General features: G+C 47.9%; 8 protein-coding genes across 8 annotated transcripts in view; 3 read left to right on the top strand and 5 right to left on the bottom strand.

The window, feature by feature from the left end:
• Positions 1–77: 77 nt before the first annotated feature.
• On the bottom strand, positions 78–2,170 carry MCYG_00159 (M protein repeat protein; the record flags this gene model as incomplete). Its single annotated transcript, XM_002850009.1, has 3 exons — positions 78–1,304; positions 1,368–2,015; positions 2,114–2,170. 3 exons carry the CDS (start codon positions 2,168–2,170, stop codon positions 78–80), a joined length of 1,932 nt encoding a protein of 643 aa, XP_002850055.1.
• A 729-nt stretch (positions 2,171–2,899) lies between these two features.
• On the bottom strand, positions 2,900–3,973 carry MCYG_00158 (mitogen-activated protein kinase MAF1; the record flags this gene model as incomplete). The annotated part of the gene is made up of 2 exons (XM_002850008.1): positions 2,900–3,895; positions 3,944–3,973. The coding sequence occupies 2 exons, from the start codon at positions 3,971–3,973 to the stop codon at positions 2,900–2,902; spliced, it is 1,026 nt and encodes a 341-aa protein (XP_002850054.1).
• A 1,024-nt stretch (positions 3,974–4,997) lies between these two features.
• On the bottom strand, positions 4,998–5,923 carry MCYG_00157 (clathrin coat assembly protein ap19; the record flags this gene model as incomplete). Its single annotated transcript, XM_002850007.1, has 5 exons — positions 4,998–5,030; positions 5,194–5,468; positions 5,543–5,660; positions 5,825–5,858; positions 5,913–5,923. The coding sequence occupies 5 exons, from the start codon at positions 5,921–5,923 to the stop codon at positions 4,998–5,000; spliced, it is 471 nt and encodes a 156-aa protein (XP_002850053.1).
• A 687-nt stretch (positions 5,924–6,610) lies between these two features.
• On the top strand, positions 6,611–7,618 carry MCYG_00156 (glutamate-cysteine ligase modifier subunit; the record flags this gene model as incomplete). Its single annotated transcript, XM_002850006.1, has 2 exons — positions 6,611–6,633; positions 6,703–7,618. The coding sequence occupies 2 exons, from the start codon at positions 6,611–6,613 to the stop codon at positions 7,616–7,618; spliced, it is 939 nt and encodes a 312-aa protein (XP_002850052.1).
• Positions 7,619–7,696: 78 nt separating this feature from the next.
• Positions 7,697–8,804, bottom strand: MCYG_00155 (serine/threonine-protein kinase bud32; the record flags this gene model as incomplete). The annotated part of the gene is made up of 1 exon (XM_002850005.1): positions 7,697–8,804. The coding sequence occupies one exon, from the start codon at positions 8,764–8,766 to the stop codon at positions 7,846–7,848; it is 921 nt and encodes a 306-aa protein (XP_002850051.1).
• A 1,782-nt stretch (positions 8,805–10,586) lies between these two features.
• MCYG_00154 (mating-type alpha-pheromone receptor PreB) lies at positions 10,587–11,765 on the top strand (the record flags this gene model as incomplete). Its single annotated transcript, XM_002850004.1, has 2 exons — positions 10,587–11,331; positions 11,401–11,765. 2 exons carry the CDS (start codon positions 10,587–10,589, stop codon positions 11,763–11,765), a joined length of 1,110 nt encoding a protein of 369 aa, XP_002850050.1.
• A 498-nt stretch (positions 11,766–12,263) lies between these two features.
• Positions 12,264–14,185, top strand: MCYG_00153 (ESCRT-I component; the record flags this gene model as incomplete). The annotated part of the gene is made up of 4 exons (XM_002850003.1): positions 12,264–12,317; positions 12,369–12,477; positions 12,555–12,793; positions 12,854–14,185. The coding sequence occupies 4 exons, from the start codon at positions 12,264–12,266 to the stop codon at positions 14,183–14,185; spliced, it is 1,734 nt and encodes a 577-aa protein (XP_002850049.1).
• Positions 14,186–15,573: 1,388 nt separating this feature from the next.
• Positions 15,574–16,897, bottom strand: part of MCYG_00152 (indoleamine 2,3-dioxygenase family protein) — a gene marked incomplete at both ends in the record, with an annotated part of 1,807 nt that continues 483 nt past the window's right edge. The window contains one exon of the mRNA XM_002850002.1: positions 15,574–16,794. Coding sequence (XP_002850048.1) covers positions 15,574–16,794 — 1,221 coding nt within the window. The remainder of the gene's footprint in view (positions 16,795–16,897) is intronic.

Raw genomic sequence — 16,897 nt, 5'->3', positions numbered from 1 at the left:
CAGATGAAGTAATGCAGCGTACTCATCAATCCAAGGTATAGATTGAGCTTATATATTGGCCGCTATAAGTAAATCAATCATGCCTCAAAGATTTCCCCCAGCCCAATCCCAGCCCCCTGAGCTCCATACCGACATTCCACAAGATCTAACCGCCAACCCTTCCAGTTTTTCAGCTTTCCTTTAATCTCTCGCGCCCATTCTACTCGGTTCTTGGCCTCTTCCTCCTCTTGCGCACGAGCAAAGGCATCCTCATCGAACGCATCATCGTCAAGGAAATCATCATTCGGGTCCGGATGGGAGCCATAGTCGAAGCTCTTACGGCCTCTATCTTGATCCTGCGCACCAGTAAACGCAGAAAGGCCGCTCTGAAACACAGTCGCAAAAGAAGAGTGTTGTTGTGGCCTCTGGGTTATGCTGCGACGGCCAGTATAACTATGTCCTCCCGGCGCACCTCCAATGAGGTCGACATCGTCGAATGTACCAGTTAAAAGCTTTTCATCTGCATGGACACCCTGGTCATCATTATGAGATGAGAGTTCACGTTTTCGTTCTTTCCAGATACCTCGTCGAAGATCAAAAACTTCTCCCTCCAAATCTCGAACTTTACGCTCGAGACGGAGCCGCTCTTCGTCTTCGAGCTCATCTAGGCCTTCGTCAGCTCCGGTGCCTGAGGCCTCGCGCTTTCTCAGCCGATCCCGTTCCTCTTTAAGCCTGAGATTCTCATTTTCGGTTGTCGCTATCTTTTTCGTTAGAATTGCTACATCTTTTTCAAATTTGTCCCGTTCTCTTAGACGGGTTTGATGCCGACTTTCAGACTCCTTATGCAGATTGCTTAGAGCCTGCAACTTTTTCTCCAATAGGTCTGCTCTTCTATCGGCTTCAGCCTTAGCTTCCTCAGATTCTCGCAGTTGACGTTCTAAGCTCTTAACAAGGGTTTCGGTAGATGTCTTGTCTACGCCTTCTTTAACTGCTTTCTCCGCGGCTCGACTAATAGCTTGTTTGGCATCTGCAAGCTCTCTCTGTGACTTTTCTAGTGCACTTTCACTGCGAGATAGCTTATCTTCCAAAGCCGAAATTTGCTCCTCGTGTGCAGAAGAGTGGGTAGATTGAGAGTTCAACTGTGCTCGTAGATTAGATATTTCCATCTCCATATTTTCAATTGTCGCTGATTTTGCATCTAGTTGGCTCTGTAGTTCAGACACTGGCGAGTCCGCATTCCCAGACACTGCGACACTATTCGATGGTCGATGTGATCGAGTATGAAGATGGGAGTTTTGTCGTTGTAGAGCACTTATTTCTGCTTTCTACATTAACGTTGTTAGTATGATGGTTACAGCAAAAGGGGGGCAAAGCAAATTGGCACTGACAAGCTTCTCCACTTCCTCTGCCTGCATTTCGGCTTTTGCAAGCTTCGCTTTCAGCTCGATAGTTTCGGTGCTAGCCTCACGTAAATCATCAAGCTGTTCCTCCGACTTTTTCCACTTTGCACTTGTCATTTCCACCTCTTTTTCCAAGCGTTTATTCTCCTTCTCTAGTTCCTCCAGCCTTATAGCTTGTTTCCTGAACATTTCTGGTGCCGTGCTTCCGTCAGGACTGAGAGGCAATGTAGGAGATTTGACACCAGAAGAACTGGTGCTGACTCCAGGTAATTTTGAGTCTTGACGAAACGATGAGGAGCGTAGTTTGGATTGAACAGATATCGATGGCTGACGACCATGAGTTCGAACTTTGGGCGGTGGTTCGTCGCCATCTCCCTCCTTCTTATTACTGTCATCTGTTGGCTCTTCGGTAGAAATTGGCACTTCTGCAACTGCTTCTTCAGCATCGTCCTTTTCAACGGTAGTGCCTTTCGGAGATTCCGCCTCTGGCCGTTGTTCTGGCTCTGGCTCTGGCTCTGGCTCCTGTTTAGATTCTGGAGCTGGGGCTTTGTCCCCCGCTTCCGGTAATGTAGCAGTTTGTTTACTGGATTCCCCTTTCTTCCCTTTCTTCCCCTTTTGTTTCTGTATTTGCGCTACCTAATATAACTCATGATGATTAGTCCTCGATAACGAATATGAATATCGCTAGCGCACTCGCATCAGTATCAATTCTAACTGTGTAATCACCCACGTACCCTTTTCTTCGCAGCAGCAAGCTTCTCAGCTCGAGCCTTTTCTTCTGCGTCCGCCATTATGGGCTAAAAGATATAGCTGGCTCTGCTAAGGAATAAGAATATGAAAGCCTGCTAGAGCTCGATGAAGATGTTTACTGATCGCACCCAAGCTGTACTTGCTACGAGCTGATTGGCTTATAAATTATTACCTAATTTAAAACCAGGTGATATCATGTGATTATCACGTGTTGCATCGGATGTGTTCCGGTTTCGGCCGTTCGGAGCATTCCGGGACAAAGCCGGATTAAAAAAGATGGAATGTTGGAAGAGACCTCGGGAAGAAGTAGAAGTGGGAAGGCATAACAGCATTCTGATATTGTGGTAATGAGTACTGAGTAAGTAGCTATGTCTACTTGCCGAAGGCATGGGAATCCAGACAACTCCACGCCTAAAAGCCAGCAGAAGACCAAAGAAAGAGAAAATAAAACAAGCTAAAAGCAAAAAAGGAACGCAATCACTGTAATAAAGGCATAATTAAAAGCGATAAGCGTAATGAGGAGCTTTGGAGAGCAGGGTGGTTGTGATATGGGTGATAAGCTGAGACCTTTAGTTGATCGTCCTTATAGCTGTTGTAGCAATAGGGCGTTGGCCTTGGTCATCGGAAAAGTGATATAGAAAATCATCGTGATCATTCATTATTGCAAAGGGAAGTAAGGAAGTTAATCAAGTATAAACCAGCGCAGAGAGAAGCATAAATTCCAATAAAAGTCTGTATGTGAGTTAAGTCTGAGGAGTGTGAAGTGTCGTTTACACTTCCATAGAATCGGCAATTTCTTCGCTCAAGGCGCGAACAGTAGGTTTACTACCCGTCTGTGAGCGTTGATCATCGTCACTGAGGATGTAGTTATCGAACTCGTCCACAACTGGACGAGCGGGTTGCGATGGCTGTCTCTCTTCCTCGTCGGCGCTGAATTCATCCATCTCATCGTTTGCGCCATCGCCAAACCAATATCTGGCGCGTTTCCTGGCACCGGTATCATGGAACATAGATCCGTCATCGTCGACATTCCGCTTTCCAGGAACCGGAGTTGCTGTGCCATCAGCGGGGAGTTGACTGAGGACGCTGATCCCGCGCAAGTAGATGTAACAGACACGCTTCCTGACTTTGTTGAAAAAGAAGTAGTTGAGGCTCCAGATGGTGCCTTCTTCACCATCGTACGGGTCTTCATCCGGGCTGTAGCAGTATACACTGCACTCCTTAAGCGACATTTGATTGTCGATGATCTTCCACATCCTGGGGCCCCATGAATGCGCGGTTGCCGACATGTGTGGAGAGGATGAGGTTGGAGTAGGTGGAGTGACGTCGCGTGCCAACTGCGGACGGAGATTAAACAAGGTCGTGTCGATGGTATCCATGACTCTCCTCAAGTTCTTCTCGCGGCGGAAATCAGTAGGCCGCAAGACGTGTGAAAAGTCATAGTCCGGATGGCTCGCGTTCAGAGTAGCGATAAGATAAGCATAAGTCCTGCGGCTGGAGTGTTCGCTCAAGGGGCCAAACGGGCTCGAGCGCGAGAGGTTAAGTGACACGGCTGCGGACGACGCATTTGGTGGGGAGAGCGAGGCGGAGAGCCGCAGAAGCGATTCATATTGCGATTCCAAGGAGATCTCAATGTTCTTGTACAACTTCTTATCACCACTTGCGGCCTTGGTCGTATAAAGGTCACAACCACCCACGACCATGCAGTCAGGAGTATCGAAGTTCAGTGCCCTTGTCACATCATCAAACTCGCTCAAAGGTAGGAACTAGACGCCCACGAGGTGTCAGCAAGTACATTCCGGGGAGGGTTGCGCCATCGCCTTTGAGCGACAGATTTCATGCATCAGACCTTCATGTTGCCGGATATCGATCAAGAGTATGCGTATTTTGTTTGGAATTCGCCTGCTTCAAGTATAATAGACGTGGTTGGTGTGTTGCTGCCAAGAGGGCGACGGGATCTAGTACTGTTGTCGCAAAAGGCCGAATGGATATCGAAGGATGGAGGTGTTTGGGGGCGTTGTTATCGTGTCGATTGTTCTCTTAGTCAAAAGTGCATTCACGTAGACTGACGACGCATCAGTGAATACGGTAGCTCTTGTTCTTCTTCTTCTTTGTATTGCTCCTGCCAAAGCAAGTCAAACAGCAGTACGAGTTATCCAGGCTGGCTGCAAGGACAACGCATACAGATCGACTACGCCAGACGACTAGGCGTCTAGCAAGAAAGGGAACCCATGGTGACAGCGATATGAAAAAAAGATGATATGAATGAGCGGCGGGCGACGACAGAAGTGATGAGGAAAAGGGGGGAGGACGAGAAGAAGAAGAGAACAGGAGGATGGGAAGGACAGGAGAGGCGGGAAGAGGGGAGCGCGCCGGGAAGAGAGATCCAAAGGTTGGGAATATGGGAGCAACGCCCCCATCACGTGAGAGTGTCTGGGCCAGTGACGTCGTGCGGTTGTTTCACGCGATTATGGCAGCAAGGAACATCGAAGGCGAAGGGAAGAGAAGGTGATATTGAGGACGGCTGCGACATGCCACGACATGGCCATTTGGCCAGGGGCTGCGATGCTATGGGGTAGTGATGGTGCTGTCCCCGGGATGAGGCTGCTGGGAAGAGAGGTAGAAAGAGTGAGGTGACAACTGTGTAGATAGGAGTAAGGAGATCTCTCATAGCCCTATGGATTTCATCGCCATGGTTCTGTCATCTTCGTCCTGTATATCATAAAGATCCAATTAGTCATATCGTATATACACTGTCCTAGCAACGCCGGGTATAAAAGATGTCGTCCTAAGCAAGATACAGTGAGGAAGTAGAGAAGGGGAGAAAGAAAGACAAAAGGGCCCAGGAAGCAAGAATGTCGGCTGTCGCTACATGATTTTCGTAATAATATCCTGTTCAACCTGAGGAGCAGAAAAAGAGGAAAGGAATTAGCAACCAAAAACACGTAAAAAAAAAAAGCATTACGACGCTGGAGATGACTTTTGACAATTGCTCATTCCGACATCAGGAACGTGGAGATGGGGAACGTCTGTCTGCGTTGCTCAACACCATAGGCCCACTTACTTCCATGTCTTCCAAGCTGTCCTGCTGGCTGATACACCGTAACACGTTCTTCTTGCTGCTTTCCTGCATTTCTCCTGCCAGCAGGAGCTCGTCGAGGATGAAGTAGGCCTTTTGGAAGTTGAAGATTATGTCTAGCTCGCAGACATTGCCGTAGTACTTGTCCATCTGCTCGACATATCGATGCACGATTTCGAGTGTTATTAGCTCGTTGTCGGTCGATGAGCAGCCGGCGATGAAGAAGAGGGACGCGTATCGACGGTACACGACTTTGGAATCTATATGGAACACCACAATATTAGTGGCTCTTATTCTTCGTCCAACCAAGTGCGGAGACGCATCAAATACACACCTTTATATTCGAGAAAATTGCACATCCGTGTCCGTCGCGAGAGGACGAGCTGGGTGACATCTTTGATGATTTTGGCCTTGTCCTTGGGTGAGAGCGTCGTGAACCATTTTGCCAAACGCTACATATACCAGAATCCGGTCAGAAATATCAGGGAAAAAGAACACAGCTTTCTCCCTCTCATGTGTGCGAACGTCAAAAGGGGGGGTTGTTGAAAAGGACTTTCTCCCGAGGGGGGGGGTGTTTGCTTCGTGGTGGGTGACGAGCGGGTGGCTGGTTACTGACCACCTTGCCCTGGCGAGAGAGCAGAATTAGATAGCTAGAGCGCAGTCAGTTTGTCTGCACTAGTCAGCTAGCAGGCAGGAAGACTTACTTTATTGCCATTATGTCGTTTCTTTGCTGGCGTTCAACGTTGGAAGAAAGTCGGCACAACGAAAGTCGAAGTTTTGTTTGATTTTTGCCCAAAAAAAAAAGTTTGGAGGGAGTTTTGATGCCAAGACCGCGTACTGGTACTTCTCGTCCGCCGGCTTTTGAGCCGCCTAAGAAGTAGATATACTTAGGATGGTGAAGATATTGCAGCTTATAACCTATATATATCATGTTTAAAGTGGGAGAGTTATGTGTTCATGCTGGAGAATGTTGACCTTGAAGAACTTGATGGTGAGAATATTAAATGTATCCTACTACATAGCCAACAGTATACTCCGTACACAGTATGGATGTACGACACTCTTATCCTCAGGACGAGATGATAATCACGGCCATCATAACGTCTTTATATACATCCTACCGTTTATTATATCTATACTCTATACTCGTATGTAATAAATAGCCTGACTAAGCTCTAAAAAGCCGTCCGCAAAACTTCCGAGTGCTTCCCCACCGTAGAAAACGAAGAAAAAGAACATCCCGCATTACAAATGCAAATGAGTCTGCTTCCATGATATTCGAGCCCTTCGAGCCGGGATGTGCCTGTAGCCAGTCTGATGCTCGCTATATAAGAGCGCAGTCTTCAGCCCATGCTATCTAGATATACATACACAAGGCAAGCATCATAAACCGTTAGTGAAGATGAAGCTCCTACTATCTACCGGGTAAGTCTGCCGCGAGTTGCTATGCGACGGCAAACAGGAATGCTAACTTGATTATTTGTCCGTGGGCAGAAACATTGTCAACAGCGGGCCGTCCGTGGTCAGAAGGCCAGCGACAGAGAAGTCCAATGTGGAATTCCTAAACTCGTTGCGATATAACTTCGTCTCCGCGCAGGAGATCGAGCCGTCCCACACTAATTCGCCATGCGAAGAGACACACTCGGCTCCTCAAAAGCTTTCCTATAGTGACTATACTACCTGGACTACCAGAGAAGGTGACACGCTTTATGTACCTTCGCTTGATTTTTCCATGTCAGGCTTGTTGGAGGATCGTTCGCAGTATGATGTGACAGTCAAGCTGTTCTATCTACCTGGAGTCCCGGCGCAACGGAGGTGCCAACATGCACGTGAGTCGATTGACCTAGTTCTAAAGGAGTTGCATATCAGCTCCATAGACCTGTTGATCGTCTCATTTCCGGAAGTGACTTTTGACGCCGATGATGAGGGTGAAAAGGTTTCAAATGGTGAGGAGACGGAGTCGGAACTCGATAATATAGTCAAGACATGGCGGGCCTTGGAGTCGATGCATGAGCAAGGCATAATCTCCCAACTCGGTATCGCAGAGTTTGACAGTTCACGACTGGCGAAGCTCCTGGCACAAACAAAGATTCGACCCAGCGTTGACCAGATCAACGTCAAAGACTGCTGTGTTGCGCCAAAGTCGTTAATTATTTATGCAAAACAGGAGAACATTGATCTTCTAACGCATAATGACTGCACGGACATCCTCCCACAGGGTACGACGCGAGATCTGCTATCCCGCAGCGAAAAGGGCGCTGGTATACTTGCGATAACCGCAGATGCTGATGATGGCGGTATAAAAGGTGACATAGAGCCGCAGTGGGTTATCAAGTATACCGCCGTCGTGAAAGATAGAGGCGTGATTGAGAATAAGGGATATTTCGCACTTGCTGACGTTAGGCCATGACTTTCGAGAATTCGGGTGCGGCTAGCTTCTTTTTTTATTCCCTGTTGGAGCATGTCTGTTTTATGCCCCCTCTTTGATTAAGCGTTATTCAGCGCCTAGATGCACTAATAGACGATAAATCCGCAGAATACCCAAAGCGTATGACGCCAGTATGTATACTTCTTTTGCTTGACTTTAGATTCCTGTAAGTATCGAAATGCACTAGCTTCCTCTGTAAGAGCTTATACTTATCCGATCATGCTCCTCTTCCTTCCTCTCATGCGGACTTCCTCCAGTCTCTTCAGGACCTGTTTGGCACCCTTGAAACTATCTCCATACCCCTCAAGAACTTCCTTGAATAACCCCTCAGTCCTGGGATGGGAACTGGCGAATGCCCGTTCGAGAACGTACAAGTCCACTGCTCTATCTTCATCTTGGATGCTCTGGCTCGCAAGCCCAAAATCAATAAGAACGATTTCTCCATCCAAGGAAGGTGGCTCTGTTCCTGGTTCCATTTTCTTGGTATCCGCCTCTTGGGACACTGTTTCAGTTGACGCACCATCGTCTCGCCGTAGCATGAGATTACTGGTTGTCAAGTCGCCATGTATGATTCCAGTCTTATGTAGCATCCCGACGGCGCTTCCTATCTTTCGGAGAAGGGCACAAACCTTCTCCTCACTTTTCTTTATGGCCTCCATCTTTGAGCTCATATCCGTATCAGCCGGTTCCCGCTCCTCTAGTGCCTCGCTGGACTTCATCCATCTCTCCCAGCTATTCACGACTTGCCTGACTACTTCGCCATCTATCCACTCCATAAGCAGCCAACCGCCATTATTAGCACTGCTCTCTCCCTTTCGTTCGGAGTCCAGATCAGAACTCTGACCCCAGTCTGCCGCCAATATCCCAGGCACGGGAACACCATCTCTGACTAACTTGGTCATGCATCTTGCTTCTTGTAGAATTCGTTGGCGGGTTAGCCGGCGATCCAGGATAGGATGACGATACGGCTTCAATGGGCGTACTTTTAATGCTGCAGGAATAGAAGGGTCCAAGAAATAGGTTTTGTAAAGACGGGCTTCTGCACCTTGTGCGAGCAAGACTGGCGTTTTGGCGGGGTCACAGTAAGTAAACGGCTGTGGGAGCGGCGGCGGAGGTTGGATCTCTGCCATTGCTCCTTTGATGCGTGTATACCCAATCGGTATATAACTGAGAGATATTTATAGCCTTGACGGGCGAAGTAAAGTTGTCTGGTTATATGGTGTGGTTTTACTTGTTGATGTTTTATTTGCTGAACGAAAATATTGTGATTGTTTTTTAGATGTTTTAACCATTGATGACTAAGCTCGCCATTTCTCCAAAACGTTCAATATCAGACATCTTTCAACATGCCTTGGCTAATTGGCGGATGATAGGGGCCATGATAGTGGACAAGAGCTACAAGAATTCATGCAGCTCGTGATGGCAAGGCATTTCCAGTATGAAGCACCTAACCTAAGAATCTTGCCTAGTGGCGTATCCCCTCACTCCAGATATGGCTGTTGCTATTGGTAATGGTCAATAACATGATACAAAATAGACATCAATTGTCTGCCACGATTTTATTTTTACCCTTTACGAACTACAAACGCAATAATGGCACCTAATTGGTACCATTCCATTGCTGCCCCGTGGAAGGCATGGAACGCACGGCATGGTCGAGTATCATGCATGAGACTAGAACCCGTCGAAGCAGGATACTTTGGAACTAGTCACGCATCTCTTTCTCCCCGGTGCTGAGACCAGGCAGCAGACGGTGTTAGATGCGCCACAAGTACCCAATATTACGGGGTTGTCCTCAGGCCTTCAGCTCATATCTGTGCCCCCGCCTTACGGGGCATGAACTTCCCGTGCAGGTTTACTGCCTTGCAAAACTAAGGGTATCGCGACGGGATCCTATTCGAGGAGCCTATATGCAGTCTCCTCGCTTTCAGTATACATAGTATGCATTCAAACCAACATCCTAACACGGAGAACGGGAGTGGCGTGGGCTGGGATGGAGCTGACAACCCCGGGTATCTTCAGGCTTCCGGAAAGGTTCCACCCGCCCGCCTGGGGATTTGGCGCCTCCTTTTTAGGTTTGACTGAATTCCTAGATATTTCCTATGTATAAGGCCTTTCTCCTGGCTTTTTATATGATAACACTGGTTGTCGTCTCCAATTGCGACTTGATATCACGTGAAGATCGATTTCCAACCATCAACAAAACAATCTGTGAAACAAAAGCTGTACACTTTGTCTGTTCGTTCGATGGACCGCAAAAGTACCTCGTATCACGGGTTTCTTCACTTTTTTCTGCTGGCTGGACTGTGACGGTCTGCTGCTCCGCGCTAACGGGCGTTTGGTTCGGGCTGCCGAAGATCATGCAGCCTTGATATTGTTCTTTGCAGCAACACCCGCATGCTTCATATTGTTCCTGCAGGTCGGAACCTAAATTTAAACGAACCTCGCCTCTTTTCAAGTTCTGTGGATATCAAACATGTTCAACCTATTGTGACTTCAACTACCATCTTCTCCGCTGACTGGCTATTATTCCTCTTTATTTATTCCATTTTTCCGTTTGTCCTCCTGCGGTCTGCTTGATAGGCGCCTGGGGGATCCTGCAGAATTGTTCCCCGTGTCTGAATATGGACTGTGTCAATATTCAGTCCGGCATTAATGTCTCTGCCGCCTTTGTCCGGGAGATACTTGTCTATTATTTTAGACATCGTCCTGCAGGTTCCCTATGGAACTATTGCAGTGACAAACGGCTACAATGAGGAGATCCCTCTCGTCCTCGGAGGCCGCGCCCTCTTTCCTCTTGATGATGTCTCTTTAAAAGGCACATCGTCTTCCTCTCAGAGATCTTGATTCCCTTCTTCCTTCAGACTTATACATGCAATTGCAGATCTCACGTTCATACCAAATAACATACCACCCATATATCAGGAACGTCTTTCCGAAAGCAATTACAATGGCGCCGCACTTTGACCCGTTCCAGCAGAGCGTAACCTTCGTCCGCGGTGATGGCAGCACATTCCCCATTTCCATGGCGGAATTCAACAAGTTCATTCTGTACGCCGTGAGAACTTCTATTGCAGCTGCTTCCCAGCTGGGAGCTTCGGTTGTGATGGCAGTTCTCCTCGCCTTGCTTACATCCCCAGAGAAGCGACGATCGCTCGTTTTCTGTCTGAACGTCACGACCCTACTGGTGAACGTTTGCCGAACATTGTCCTCTGCTGTATTCTTCACCAGTGCCTGGGTGGAAGTTTACACCTACTTTTCCGGCGACTACTCTCGAATCACAGCTGGTGCTTACGCCAATTCTGTCATGGGAACTATAGCCACTGGCCTCATGGTTATCTTGATTGAATTATCCCTCCTTGTTCAAACTCAAGTTCTGTGTTCCACCCTCCGTGACTTATATCGACATGCTCTCCTCGCGTGGTCATGCGTAGTGGCCGCAGTTCCAATTGCCTTTCGAATTGCCTTCATGGTTGAAAATATCAAGGCTATAATGACCCAGTCCTCGTTGGGGAAGAACGTCTGGATACAAAGCTCATCAAACATTAGCATCAGTGTCAGCATTTGCTACTTCAGTTTGATATTCATGGCCAAGCTTGGATATGCAATCTATACCAGAAGATTGTTGGGAATAAAGGGGTTCGGAGTCATGCAAGTTATTTTCATCATGGCTTGCCAGACTATGATACTTCCAGGTACGTTTATACCTTAATCGACCCGTACCACCACATATATAACGTTGCTAACGACAATAAAAACGCCAGCCATAATGTCGATACTTCAGTACTTTATTCCCGAGTTCGAGATCAACACGAACATACTCACCCTCCTTGCACTATCTCTGCCACTCACAACCATCTGGTCCGCCGCTGCCGTTCGCCATGGACATAACCACAAGCACGGTTCCGGTCGCCACTTCTGGGGAGGCAGCTCAGAAAAATCACTGTTCGACCGAAACAAGATTTCAGGAGGCAGCTTCTCTCACCCAACCTCAACAATTGTTGGGTCGATGCAAGGCCCTGAGAAAGTCAAGTCCGCTGACCATTTCGATCGTCTGTACCCCGAGCTACATGATACGGACAACATCGCTGTAGAGCGTAACTTTAGTGTTACCAGCAATAGAGTATGAAGCGAGAGTGCATGTTACTACCACAGAGAAGCATGCAAAGTTGATTGGGTTCTCCTCGGCCATGTATAGCCTTGCATCCTCTCCTTTTTTAATACCAGAATTTTCTTTAATTTTTTCTTTAATTATTCGGATCCCAAGGCCGTCACTTTTTTTCATTAACCCCCACAAGTAACTATCTTGTCAAGGACCCCGGAGTTTGATATGCTCTCTCCTCCGTTTTGATAGATATGAAATCACTACATAATCTTCCAAATTGTTGACAAGTGGATTATACAGTGTAAATGTAGTCAAAGAGTAAACTCACTTACTGCATCATTTTTCTAGAATAATATGGCATTCGTTCATCGATATATTGCTTGTCACGGTGCTTACTTTGTGTTGGCCTTCCAAGCTCTGGGCGAAACATCGTGATCACCAAAAAATAATCCCGCCTCGACCTCCTCGACAACCACCACGCCAGCTTGATGATGCTGGCCCCAATTTTACGAGGAGACGACCATGGCAGCAGTGCCACAGAAGACTCTAGAATGGCTCTACCGAGTTCTGACCAGCGTGCGAAACATCTCCAGCCTCCGTTCGTTGCTTGCAAGCTAACCACCATAGAATGCACACGATTCAAACCAAGCATACCGCGATCCCAACCGGACGTATAGCGATACAGCTCAGCTTTTAGCCCAGTTCCCTTCATTCTCTCCCCGGACAGATGTCTACAGTACGCCTTGTGCCTCTTCTCCCTCGCTCGTTGTTCGTTGAGGCGGTGTTTCTTCTGTATACTGAACGACTTGGCAGCATATGAAAACGGCGTATCAGCTCTACTTCTACACTTGACAGGCACGTTGCCGGTGAATTTTAGAGGAGCTGTATACCGGTTCCCGATTGCGATATGGATTCCGAATTTGTATCCAGATGCGTGCCCGATGGTTTATGTGACCCCAACACCAGATATGTTGGTGAGACCAGGCCAGCATGTTAGCAGTGATGGGAGGATATACCACCATTATCTTGCACACTGGGCTGAGGCTCGGGATGTATGTTCTTATCACGGGCATGAAGGGACAGTACCGGCTACAGATACTGACGGTTTATAGCGATCTACGCTGGTTGACTTCCTTCTGATATTAAAGGACGTGTTTACGAAAGAACCACCTGTGATATCTAAAGAGGCTCCGATCAGGAGACAACCACCGCCGGAAACGCAGAATACTCCACCCGCAGTGCCTCCATTGCCAGCTGAGCTAGCACGACCTTCACCAAGCGCTTCATCGACGCCAGCAGCACAACCGCCAGCCCCTCCAAAGCTTCCTCCAAAACTAGGCGGAGAGAGGCCTCACCCTGCAGAAATCCCAGTTGAGAATGCCGCGCGCAATGTACCACCACCCTTACCACCTCTCCCTGCAGAATTACAGTCCGTCGTTTATCAAGGAGAAAGCAGAGGGCCAGAGGGCCGAGGAAACCAGTATCTACCCCAAAGATCAAGCAGCCTAAGAAGAGAAGTCCCTCCCCTCTTCCAGCCTCCACCTCCAACTCACCCAAGTCAACACCAGGTCTACACCCTACAACACCAGGACCACAGACCGCCAAACCTTCAGGGTCCACCAGGGAGATCTCCACCCCCTATATCCCAATATCAACACACTCATCAGCCTCCATATCATTCTCAGCCCCCTCAGCCCCAGCACGGCGGTCATGCAGTACACCATTCACAACAGCAGGCAGCCCATCACCAGTATGGCCCACCACATACTCCCCAACCCGGGCTTCTACAACATCCAACCGCAAAATCTCCACCAAAGAAACCACAGACTCCCGACCTTCTTACCTCTCCATTTGATCTAGAACTACCTGCCCAACTACCCCCATCCTCCCCACCTCCAATTCCCCCAAATCCGGAGAAAGATGTGCTACTGCAGACACTTTCACGGACCTTAACTCAAACCCTCCACGCCAACATCGAACAAGCAAATTCTCGCATAGAGCCCCTGAATTCACAGTCAAAAGCACTACATGACGCCATTGCAACTCTCCGAGCTGAGATCGCTGCGGTAAACGCGTTTCATGCTAATATCCAGACAAATACCCAAATACTCCAGCAATCTCTTCATCGCGCTGACGGCGTTATTGCAGATGCCAAGTCACGCATATCATCTTCATCTGCGTCATCATCCTCTCAACAACCGGCTGGACTACCTGCTATAGACGAGGTACTTGTTGCTCCAACGGTTGTAGGAAAGCAAATATACGATCTTGTGACAGATGAACGTGGTATTCAACGAGCGATATATGCTCTTCAGTCTGCACTCGTCAGAGGACGAGTTGGGGTAGATGTATGGGCCAAGTCGACGAGAAATTTAGCCAGAGAAGCTTTTTTGAAGAAAGCCTTGATTCGGAAAGCATCTAAGGGGATGGGCCTGGCTGTGTAGTTAATACTTGGTATTAATATGAAGTTCCGTATCATCCCGTTTAAGTCCCGTGTTCTGACTCCGGTGACTTGCAGTTTGCAGTGGAATCAAGAGGTCGCACTTTGTATCAACAATAATATAAAGGAGAAGGCTACTAGTACGAGTACGGCAAGTTTTGCCATGCCTTTCTGTTCGACGCTGCCCGATCAGGATACTGAAACATTTTTGAATTACTTTTTTATACAGTAAGGGGGAACCAATTCGCTTGTTGAAGGTACAACGCTGTTCCATATTGCGTGTGGCTCAGGAAATCTCAATGTCATCCGGCAGGGGCTAGAGGCAACCTGAAAGTTAGGGGCTTAGAAGGCGAAACACCGTTACATGTGATTGCATGGGGTAAAATCCATGAATAATAGGATATCCGAGCAATACTACAGTTTCTTGTCAGCAATGGGGCAGATATCAATGAAAGGACGTCTTCCGGGAAATCATTACTTTACCTGGCCGCAGAGACATCGAACACATATGCAATAAACGCCCTGATTCAAAACGGGCTGCAGTGCAATGCCACAGATAATTTTGGTAATGCGCCGCTTCACGCAGCTTTCTTGCGCAAAAGAGATCAGTGAAAGACGTCACTTGAATTCCAGCCCAATAGCCCCTTATCTGCCACCACTTCGCAGGGGAGGTACCCAGTTAGATTATAGCGTCTTGTTTACTTTGAGGGTTTTGGAAATCCAGCGTAAGCCACCTCGTCGTGGCAGCGAAGAAGTAACCTGGACTCCATTGAAATATGGAGCTGCGGTTAACCCGAGGAATCGGCAAGGTGTTACTGCGTTGCATCTAGCATCCGAAGACGGTGGCTCGATTGGAAGCTCTACTGGAGCATGGCGCAGATGTCAATGCTGTTGATGATGAAGGATGGACAGCGCCGCGATATGCTGCCAACTCTGACTTGGTTCCTTCAGTGGGGGTTTTCTACAGCGGAAGGTGGACATAAGCGGAATCCATACCCAACAGTGAGGTCATCATTTTTCACTATCTGAATATTCTTATACTTTGAGGTCGAAGGTCGAGAAGATAAAATTATCATTTATAGAGCAAAAAAATCTTCATCCATTTACTGTTCTTTCTAGATGGCTAGTCCATAAAAAGGAACCCGTCTTGAGGCTGGTGATATATGAAAAAAGTGTTCTGTATCCACGTATCACAGTATAGAAAAACCAAACATCTAAGCATATTGAAAAAAGATGGCATAAGACAAAAAGAGTTAACGTAAGAGTTAAAAACAAAAGTTGTACATATCATCAGACCATTAGGGGCATTATTAGCTAAAAAGCAAATGGTAACAATGATTGAGTTGAGAATGGTAACGGGGGTGTAGAAGCAAGTACAAGGCAAAAATGGTTTTACCAATGGCAAAGGCCGCCTTCGCCCTCGTCCATAGACCAGGTTCCAGCTAGCCCAACCACTTGCATCTGGCCATCGGCATGCTCATCAAGTTTTGGTAGAGAAGCTACCTTGGGTGCTTGGACACCGGCTTTATCAAGGAGCTTCTTCGCCCATGGTCCTATGGCAGCTTCACCTGTTTCATCACGCGCCTGTTTTAAGAATGGAATGAGGGCTGTACCACCAGTGCCGCGGAGAGGTGCTTTCTTGCCATTTTTCGAGGGGCGGTTAGACATGAGCATTCCACCAGGCGTCGATTGGGGTTGAGGCTGTGATCGAGGTACAAGTGGCGGTGATGATGAAGCCTTCGTATCCCGCTCTTCGCGTGATTTAACCACAATGTACCGTGAAACCATTGTGATATGTGTCGTTCGGATGGCTTTGACCATTGCAACAGCCGTATTAAATGCAACGACCAGCTCCGTGTCTGACTGGTGTGATTGGACATAATCTTGGATATTTGAAACGCTGGAGACGTGTTCGAGGAACCTTCGGTGTGGCCCCGGCATGTATGTCCGCATTTCCATGAGGAAATTGTGCCATCGTTTCCTACCTTCTCCGCTCTCATCACTTGAAGATGAAGATGCAAGGGAAGCGGTAGTTGGTTTCGGTCTAGATTCACCTGTAGGACGGTGTTCAACACCCAGAACGATATCGAAGAATTGTATCAGTGAGCTTTGCGCATTACTCCCTCCTCTGTAGTGCTTGTGTTCTCGACGGCCGGTGCCATCATCAAAGCGGATACCACGCGGGAGCTCGGCCATACCCTTGCTTCCTGCCAAGAACGGGCGGATGCGGTGGTAGAACACATGCGGGTCACAGTGCTTGTACATTTTCTGGAGTTCCATGTTTACTTCGTCAACTACTTCAGCAAACTTGGTCAGACACTCCGTAACTTCTTGTGTTTGGTTGGCACGAGCTGCGGCTATAGCTTGGAGCATGATGGGTATGGACCGGGCACCCCTCGCCTCAATGGCGATCGAAACAAGGTAGAACCATTGCTCGTCCACAGAACCGGTAAATGTGAATAAAGTAGCAAGGTTCTCGAGAGAATCTGCAGGTTCATCAGCAAATATCGGCTTGTAATTCCACAGACAGAGGCCAGCAAATGTAGCCACAGGCGGCAGCTCAAGCTGAGCAGCAACCTTCAAAAGTGGGATGGCAAGGGGTTGCGGGATTTCCTGCAAGTTCATTTTGTCAGCGTCATAATGTTAGTGCATATATTAGTGTCAGCTAACTGAACCCTGGCTTGTATCGGAAAATTACCCATGAACACAGGGTGGG

The sequence above is a fragment of the Microsporum canis genome, genomic scaffold (assembly GCF_000151145.1).
Source record: "Microsporum canis CBS 113480 supercont1.1 genomic scaffold, whole genome shotgun sequence".
NCBI classification, from domain to species: domain Eukaryota; kingdom Fungi; phylum Ascomycota; class Eurotiomycetes; order Onygenales; family Arthrodermataceae; genus Microsporum; species Microsporum canis.
Note: the sequence above shows the minus strand (reverse complement) of the source record. Positions and strands in the feature narration are given on the sequence as shown.